Source organism: Prenolepis imparis, unplaced genomic scaffold (assembly GCF_030444845.1).
Source record: "Prenolepis imparis isolate NDT839.2.m4 unplaced genomic scaffold, iyPreImpa1.0 SCAF_10, whole genome shotgun sequence".
NCBI classification, from domain to species: domain Eukaryota; kingdom Metazoa; phylum Arthropoda; class Insecta; order Hymenoptera; family Formicidae; genus Prenolepis; species Prenolepis imparis.
This window is the reverse complement of record NW_028141168.1, coordinates 4,149,618-4,159,945: the sequence shown is the minus strand read 5'-3', so window position 1 is coordinate 4,159,945 and position 10,328 is coordinate 4,149,618. Positions and strand designations below refer to the sequence as shown.

The 10,328-nt window shown below is 32.3% G+C and overlaps 1 protein-coding gene across 7 annotated transcripts in view; it reads left to right on the top strand.

The window, feature by feature from the left end:
- Nucleotides 1-10,328, top strand: part of Gbs-76a (Glycogen binding subunit 76A) — a 32,361-nt gene that overhangs the window by 14,329 nt on the left and 7,704 nt on the right. The window contains exon 1 of one of the 7 annotated variants that reach the window (XM_083048944.1): nucleotides 1,839-2,194. The exons of the other annotated variants lie outside the window; for them this stretch is intronic. Within the exon in view, the coding sequence (XP_082905070.1) occupies nucleotides 2,003-2,194 (192 nt within the window). The 5' untranslated portion in view covers nucleotides 1,839-2,002. Of the gene's footprint in view, nucleotides 1-1,838; nucleotides 2,195-10,328 lie in introns of those variants that run through there. 7 annotated transcript variants of the gene reach the window in all.

The following is a 10,328-nucleotide window of genomic DNA, read 5'->3' as shown; positions in this document are numbered from 1 at the left end:
AAGCAGTGGTATCAACGCAGAGTACTCGTCGGGATGATGCAGGAAGGTCATGTGTGAGTTCTTCTGTCTGTTGATGTTATTGTTGAATCGTTGTCTGCATTTTTGAAGCTAAAGAATTTATAATCGATGCCACGACCGTGATCGAGAAGACGAAATTTGTAAAAAGAAAATTGTACTCATGTGATGTTGCATCAAAAATTTCTTTATAATATGTAAAACAGTTAATTTTTTAAATCTTTTCCTCTATAAGCCGAAAAAACAAAAAATAAGAGAAATTATATTTTCTTTTCTATTACATGCACGATTACCATTTAATTATTACAATTATGCTGAGATGAACTATTATTGCTTATATTTATAGTTTTTGAAGAATTTAATACCGCACTTGTTATCTTTTTAAAATAAATTTTTTTTATAATTTTTTATAATTTTTTTTATAATTTGAGAAAAAAAAGAGCAGAGAAATTATTTTTTCTTTTCTATTGCATTCACGATTTTTATTTAATTATTACGATTATGTGCTGACTGCTATTGCTTGTATTCTTAGTTTTTGAATAATTTAATATCGCACTCGTTATATTTTTAAATTAATTTTTTTTTAAATAAAAATTTTCTATAATTATGCGTCAAAGAAAAAAATAAAGATTAGAGAAATTATATTTTCTTTTCTCTATTACATTCGTTATATTTCAAATAAATTTCTTCCTAGCGCATTTGCTAGAATGCATGATTTTTTTTCACATCGAGTCCATTTTCACGAGATATCGCGATAAAAGGAAACAATATTTCTTGCGCCATTCAAATATCATAGACCCTAGAGTAACCTCAGGATTCGCTCGTCGTATACATATTATATTACTCTCCTATATACTATGTATATAATCTTTAACAAACATTGCAAAAATCAGTTTCTATATATTGAAATCTCGTAAATTGCAATTGTAATTGTACGAGACTTGATCGGGGGATTATTCTTTCGGGATTATCAAGCGCTTATCATTTCAAAGGTGCTGACATGATCTAAGCATTCTAATCATACTAGGAAGAGATTACAATAAGTTTTTGCGAAAACGATTATTCAAGTAGAGTGTTTCATCAGCTTAAAATGTGTAATTTTTTCATTATAATTGTTTTATTATATAATTTTACGAATAAATTATATATATATATATATAAACATATATATTTATTTATTTATATTTCAAATTTATATTACATTTATATTACAAAGAAGTTATTTTCTCCAAAATTGTTTCCTTTGTACAGAAATTAACTACTTATACCATGTATATATACCATATATATACTACAGAAATTAACTACTTATATCATATATAGACTTTACCATTTTTATACCTAGTATAATTGCGAATTTTGTGTATAACACATATTATCTATGTGAAAATATAAAAAATGTCGAGAAAGATCATCATCATTTTTTATAAGTTTGCAATTTTTGCGATATATCTTTGTAACTGATTGTGCGACTTATAAATTAAAATTCTATTAAAGTAAACTCCATCTAAAATTAATTAAAGGATACAGTTTTGTTAACCTTTTATTTCCGCAATGTTTAGTTTGTGAAAAGCCATTATTTTCTTGCAATTGCTTGTAACTCGGAAATTATACATATATATTGACGCCTCGATGTTTTTGCTAAAGAAAAATCATCTTCAAATTCGGCAGAGAATTTGCTCTTAAAAGAAAATCTTATGGTTTTGGCACATTCTATATATGTCAATATATACGTAAATTTATCTTCTCTCTCTCTCTCTCTCTCTCTCTCTCTCTCTCTCTCTCTCTCTCTTTTCTTTCTGTTTTCATTTTTCGCGGCGTTGTATTTAGCCGTACATCCGTGAAGTCTTTACTCCGGAATAAGTTCTCTTTTCTTTTCATGCATATGTCTTCTTTTTTTTCTCTCTTCGTCAACGACGGGAGTTTATAAAGACGATACTTTACGGCGAGGTTATCGCAATTCACAACACGTATACCCTGATAGGTTATGTCCACCACCAGATGGTATCTGGTGTTTTGCAGTAATGCGCTAATTACGATCTACTTCTCAGTCTGTTGCGATTCGATAAGAAGAGACGAGGATAAAGTTCCGTTACGTTTTCCGTCCATTCGTCCATTAAGTAACGCAGTTGGTGACTCTTTCCTGGTTTTGTCCCATATGTCGAGAAAAATTGATCAGGTATGCGAAAGGGAGGACAGAGCTGCGAAGGAGAGTGTTTATCACAATCATGTATTTAATGTCAAATTCTTGTGCAAATAATTTTAACGAATTTTTCCTCCGAAATCGCCTGATCGCGCACGGGGAAATAAATTAGAAAGTAACAACATTTATATTTTATTACTGACAGCTGACGGATCCAGGATTAGGACAGTGGAAATTTACTCGGACTACGACGCAGTTATTTGGCAATTCTCATTAAGTTAATCTCCTCCCACTAGGTTTTGTTCTTTCCCAAGTAGCAAAGTGACTTCAGAAGATGACATTATGACGTCTATTTTTGGTCTATAACGTCAGTGCCTAATAATGGACATTTATAAGACGTTATTTTTTAGATCAACTAAAGACGTTATTTTGAAAACGTCTTAAAACATCTTAAACTGCAGAAATATTGTTCATGGGATGCTGATCAAAAGTCAAGATTGCCACAACACCCAAAAATCAATCGTTTGACCTCTACGAGTCGTTCTTCTTAATTCCTGATACAGCGGCAACAGCATCATCAGGCTTAATGTGCAACTGAATATACTTGAATAAGTGTGTGTGTGTGTGTGTATGTTGTGTATATCTGTGTCGATAATGAACATATGCGCGAGTGCATTACACCATCGTTCGTAAAAAAGACAAGAAATTCAAAATATTTTTATGAGAGCAGATTAAAAGTTCTGTTGTTTAAGTTCTAGAATATTCAATCTGTAGAGGCTGTGTGTAAAATGAAAAAAGCATTGATATATGTATGTGTGATGTGTGTCTGTGTGTTTGTATTTGTTTAAATGTAGTTTTAGTAAGAAAAACTTATGAAATGCACCCAATTGTATGCTCATATTAGCACAGATCCATATGCCTTGGATATGCACACACATGTACTTAAACAACAGAACTTTTAATTTGCTCTCATAAAAATATTTTAATTTTGTTTTTTCGAACGATGGTGTAATGCGCATATGTTTATTATTGACACAGATACACAACACACACACACACACACACGCACGCACTTATTCAAGTATATTCAGTTGCACAATAGGCCTAATAATGCTGTTGCCGCTGTATCAGTTATTAAGAAGAACGTCTCATAGAGATCAAATGATTGATTTTTGGGGGTCGTGGCAATGTTGACTTTTGATCAGCATCACATGAACAATATTTCTGCAAAGTTTCAGCTAATTTCACCGAAACCCAATTTCCATAAGGAAATGGCAGGGTCCTTTAATTCTTTCATTTAGCGCTATGCAACGCGCGATGCACTATTTATCTCGTATTTAAGTTTTAGTCATCGAATTATATAAAGCTGGCAAACAACTGCTATTAAAATTAAAAGTATCATATAAGTACCTCTAACTATAAGGTACACTTGGCAACAGAAGAATGCCTTTTTAACAAATAAATTTACGTATGCGCGTAAATTTATTTGTTAAGGCATTCTTCTGTTGTCAAATATACTTTAAACTTTTATATTCTAATTATCTAATTTATCAAATATGTAATATATTTATCGAATGATTTATTCTTACTGAGCTAAAACTGATGCCATGTATTAATTGTTAAAATATCAAAGTTTTGTCAATTTTAAGTCTTATATTCGTCATATTATGTCGTCAATAAGACGTCAGAAAATAACGTCTCGTGGATGTGACATATCGACGTCATTTTTGGGTTTTATAAGACCTAATTAAGACGTCTAATCGGTCTTTTTGTGACCAAAATTTACCGTCATTATGACGTCATTTTGCTACTTGGGTTATATTGTTGCACTGGAGAACAGTGTACTTGTCTCACACTTTAACTTATTGCGCACTAGTGTGCATTAGTTCACCAGTGCAGCGATAGAGAACAAACCCCTTTATTTAACGCTGGATGGGGGGAGGCTAACCTAATGGAGATTATTTGGCGCTTTCTGCAAGCTTGGCAAGATTCAAATAACCGAGTTTGAAAAAAAATTCGCATATAATCATTTATCATCATGTTGTTATCTGTTCAATAAAAAGGGTCGTCTTTTTAATTCAGTTTTTTACAATACATATTACGACGATATCGTCCTGAGTGCATATTTCAACAGATATTCCGAGAGCTTTGTTGAGATTAATATTTTAACGTTTTATTTGAGAGAAATATCTTTCCAATTAATTCTTAGATTCCGTGTATTTAAAGAACTTTTATATAATTTAACTTTTAGATAAAATTATCATTAAACTCATATCGACTTGAAATTAAATTACTTCGCTTGTTGTCCACCATTCTTCCCCCTCAGATGAGTTACTTAATATCTCAAAGTTTTAAATATGTTTATTTCAAACATTTTTGTTAAGAAATATTCTATCCAAGTTATGATAAGAAGTTTACTTTGTTATTAATTATTATTATACTTTGCTAAAGTTTTAATTAATCGCTCTGATTTTTGTAGTGTAATCTAGTTCGAACAATTGAATCTTGTGGATTTGTTTTTTAAGTAATGTATTTTTTACGGCATACACACTTATATTTCGTCTCTCTTGACGTATACGCATGGAAAGTTCATTGATATATATATACTTAATGCGGTTGGTTAGGTTAGGTTAGGTTTGCGTTTGCATACGAAAGAACTGTTTGCAAGCGAGATAAATATTGTATTGGTATCTCGCTTTTTATTATCGACTCGATAACATCGAACAGCGAATGATAATGCACTATCGTTGAATTAACACTTGCAGTATGAGATAATGACCTTTCTTATTGTTGCTCGACACAATCGTTTGAAGCACCGCGCGCGCAGAACAATAAACAAACTGCAGTTTCGGAAAAATTGTATAATAGAGTTTCCGATTTAAAAAAGAATCGCGTCAGCATTTTCTTGATAAATCAGGGATTTATCATGAGTTATCAGTTAATTAGCTAATTAATTGACCCGGGACAAACAGATCTTGATAAATCCCTCCTACATATCACATTCTTCGTATGATTTGATTTGCGCAAAGTGCATCGCTTTATCTCTTCCGATACACATCCGTATATAGAGTATGCTTGTACTGTCGAAAAGTCCGTGTGATGATCTAATGAATTTAAATAATTTTGAATAAGTTTAAATTATTCTTTTCGCGATGTTTCTGCGAGTTGTTGCGGAATTAAAGAAATGGGCTCACTGGTAAAAAACGCACGTGCCTAGAATCGTGTTTAAATAACAATGAGATAATGATTTCTATACCAGGGCATCTCTTCTCTATAGAGGCGCTTACATATACTTCAGTGCTAATATATTTACATGTTTTTGTAATGAGGATTAACTTTCTCCTGCATTTAACGCGTGTATGTACGCACTAAAACAATAATATTTTTATTTTAAGAATTTTATACTTTTTTTAGAATACTTTATTCTAAAATTAGGACGCTAAAAGGATCTTTATTTTAACTTAAGAGGAGAAATAATATCAAAATATTATTTTATATCACAGAATATTTCTAATTTATAAAAATGTTGACGAAATGGAATTTATTTTTCCATTAACAAAAAAGTATATTATTTCACAGAACATGGGCAAAGAAAGACAATAAAGATGAAAGTATAAACATATAGTGTATATATACATATAGACCGAGTATGAAGTACGAGACCTGGGTCATGAACGATTAAATAAGGTTATGTTACACGTTACTTACTCGTGAACACTTTTTAAGTCGCTCAAGTCTTCTTTTTGAGTCACTTATTAACTTCATTTCTTTTAATATACTAAAACCAGGATTGGGAAAGTTACTTTATAAAAGTAAGTTGTTACTTCATAACTCCGTTACCATTACCGTTCTTTTTTCTAAAAAGATCGTTACCAAATTTAAAAAATAATTCGTTACCATTACCCTTACTTAAAAAGTAACGAGTCGTTACAATTTCCATTATTTTTTATATACAATACAAACTTTACATACATTTTTTAAATACAATAAAAATTAAATTAAACACTAAAAATTTGCATTAAAAATTTTTAAACATTATTTTATATTATTTAAAGTTTAAAGTAACAAAAACGATATAATGTTGATAGTGATATTACTATTGATATAAAGTGTGTAATGATTTTGATAATAATAAATTATTTTGAATAACAAAAAATTTTTAAAAAAATTGTAATGTCATTTGCCATTGAAAAACTGATCATCCCATATAATCAATATTAAAGTTTTCTCAAAAGATTTCAAGCTTTTTTGTTTTTTAAGCAGCTCGGTATCATACTAGCTGCGTTATAAATATTTAAAATTTTTTCATTTTTCTTCTGTATCACATAAACAACATACGACCGTTTATTAACAAAGAATATCTTCTCAGTATTAGAGGGTTTTAGAAATACTTAAGAATATCTGTTAAGTGGGATTTTATAATATACAGTCCTCTTACTTCGAGAATGCAATTTCTTTGGTGTAACATTGCAGCGAAGATGCAATCGCGTACCGATCTACGAGAGGATGATGATGAGAGATTTTATTTTCACAGAGTAGATAAATCTTTCTCCGGTAACAAATCGCAACACAGATAGCGTTAGATTAACGATGTGTGTTTCGCGGTTCCCGGTAGGTCTTGCTGAAAGAGAATAGAAAATAGAGAATGAAACCGCATGAGGTCGAATTTGAGAGAAACAATAAAATATCCCGGAAATAACCCGGAAAAATTTGAATTTTTGTTTCGGTGGTAAAACTTGTCTCAAGTTATATGCTCATTCGTTTAACGTAAAGATATCCTTTTTCAGAGTGTCGCGCACCAGTAGAATCGGATAATCGCGTCAGACGTCGTATGAATACTCACAAGATAAGAATGCGTGTCACGCGCGATGACGTTTAATCTCTTTCACATGTAATTTCACCACGCCTTTTGGCCCCTCTTCTGGTAACCGACTACGCAAGAAGCGCATTTCGGGACGTGATACGATTGATGCATCGATATGTGATATCTGTGTGTGTATGTGTGTATGTATGTACATAATTGATATTTTATTATAATAACAATATGTACAGGGTGTTTTTAAATAAGTATGAAAAATTTTAGGAGATAATTCTTTGTCGAGATTAAGGAGGATTTTTCATATTAATATATGTTCCTCCCTGAGGAGTTACACTTTTCTTAAGAGGAAGGTAAAAATTATGTTTTTATTTTTTTTCTTGAAAACTATATATTGATTTTACGAAAAAAAAGTTTCTAAAAAAATCAAGTTTTCTAACGCATATTTTTAGATCACGTTCAGGTCTGTTAAAAAGTGCTAATAAAAAATTAAATAAGGGTTGTTAGTTTCATGCCTTTATAACAATACGGGAAGATTAAAAAAATATTAATTAATATCTTTTTTACTAGTGAAAAATATCCATCAAATTTCATTTTTTTAATTTGTTCAAAATTTGAGAAAAAAATTAAAAATCTTTTCATCTCCCCTTTTGGAGAAATATAACTTCTCAGAGAGGGATATAGGAATATATGTTTATATGAAAAACTCCCCTTAATTTTCGACAAAGAATCATTTTTTAAAGTTCTTCGCATTTATTTAGGAACATCCTGTATATTTTTTTATCTCATTCTTTTTTTAGATATAAAATTATCACTGTATTTAAAATTAGCGGCTACATAAAAGATTAATTAAATAAAATAATTAATTTTTCAGTTTTATTTATTTAAAATAATTTTCGTATATCGCCTACTTCGGTAAATTATTTCGGTAAATTATTTCGAGGTACTTTAACTAAACCGAGAGATATTAAAATGCTTGAGAAATGATTTTTAATTAAAAAAATTTTTTTTTACAAGCTTGAACTTAAACTGAATAGCAAAGAATATTTCATTATCCGCTAAAATCGATTATCTCATTCGAACTAAACTTGTAATATAATCGCGACGTCGCGTCGATGAGATTACAAAGTGATTTTCCATGAGTGAAATTTTCTGCATCGATCTCTTCATCTTCATTGGAACGTATATAAAATCATCCTCTTGAGAAATCCGTGTAGCTTTCGCAGATTTCCATTCCCCGGCTAAATATAAACTGTGACTTTATTTACTCTTGGCAAGAGAAGTCGATTCTCGTCGAGGCCTCGAGGCCGAGTTACTCGCGTGTTCAAGTGTATCGATGAATTATCAATTAGCATTTTGTCTGTCAAATCTTCGTTTATTCCTCTTGTAAATTTTTGCGGGCGACTGCGACAGTAAACTCAGATATTGCAAAATTAAGGAATTCCTGAGAGAACTCGCCACTCTGCAAATGATCCTCCTGCAATGATCTAGAGAGAGCGCACAATTTTTATAATTTTTATTGTTAAACAAGGCCTAAAGAGGAATGTTTAAAAATTGAATGTTTAAATATTGAGATGAAAAATTCGCGATATGCGACTTTGACTTTTATCAATTAAAGCGAAATTAAGGCGACGAACAACTAATATCCGTATAATCGTCGAGCAGATAAGAATATGCAAATCTAAGGTCTGTTTATCAGACTGTGGCACTGAGTTCGTCAACACCGATTAACTTAGAAATTAGCGTCTGCGTGAGTTCGAACACGTGATTGTCAGCCGATCTCTTGCATTTTGGATGATAGTCAAGATCACGTGACATTCAATTTACTATCTTATAATTTGTACATTTTGTTTTTGAAAATGTCTCACTGTACATACATTACTCTGCGATGTAATCTGAATTCGCGATGCTCTTCTCACACTGCAATTTCTTACGTACGCAGCAATAAAACAGAGCAATTGGTTCGGAAACCTGACCTTGTACATTGAAGGATTTTAATTCTGTCGATCAAGGGATCGGGAGTTATTATGATCGTAAGTAATGCGATTCATCATCTCTCCGTCACATCGTAATTTGTTGCTAATCAATTAGGAAGAGCGGGATCTCGATGATGATTGGGCAATTTTCTCGCGGGGTGCGATAAATCTGTCGCGATAAATTGCGACGTTGCTCTAACTACGGGTCAAGTAGTCACGATTCAAATTGTGTCGGTGAACGATCGCACACCAAAATAACCTTTCTTTTTTTCTTTTTTCTTTCTTTCTTTTTCGCTCTCTCTCTCCATCTTTCTCTATCACAATGGAGCAAAAATAGATTCGCTGGAAATGTACAGACGTGATATTTCGACGCGTGTCCGATGCCAAGAGGACCTCAATTCGTAAGTCGTGCCAGTTTGAATTGGGAGAAGAATATAATCGTCGTCGAATACGATTATCATGACGTAAGATTGTTAGAAAATTCATGTAGAAGACGAATCTTCGATACTTAAAGTCGAGTTTCTCAAAGGCAAATCTGCGTAAGAAAAAAAATCTAATTATATACCTTCTTGACCATAGACATAAGAATATATAGACGGAACCTTCTGCGAGGGGAAGGTGATAATAGCGAAAAGGGGAATAGTATACTGACTTCGGCAAATTATCTACAAAACATGAGCATATGCGAGCCGAATGCTATCAAACGAACCGAGATTTACCGAATCAGTGTCTTGACCTATACACATAAGAATATATTCTTATGCTTGTGTCTTGATCCCTTACATCTAATGTCACTTATATAGGCAACCTTATCTTTATATAGGTAACTAATGCTATATTCTTGTGTCTATGTTCTCGACTAATTTCTTGTACAAGATTATGCTACATTTCGCGACCCTTATATACATATATCTCTCTATAATCCTGATATAATGTCGCTACGAAACACACAATGACACACGCGTCCAAGACGGGAAGCGTTCGCCAATGTAACACGGATCTTCTAGACTCATCCAGTGAATTCTTCGCCGTGGGTCTCCGCTCGAGACTGCACATCTCATCGCCCAAGGCGCGTGATCCCATCTGACTCTCGTAAATTTTCTTTATCTCAATCATAAATGCTCGCGCGCGCGCAATCTCGGAGCAACCTGGAGCGATTAAAGTATTGTTCACGGTAAAGCTCACAGATATCAGGTTATTACGGTTATAACATGGCTTGATCATGATGCAATTGTGTCCAGGCTGTTCATAAACGGGCAGACGTTTATGTGGGTGTGTATGTGTGTATGTTGAACAAGAAATGTGTGGCATAAAAGATATCCGGTGGTCTTCTAAAGAAAGAACGCATAATATAAAGACGCACGATGAATTGTTTCAT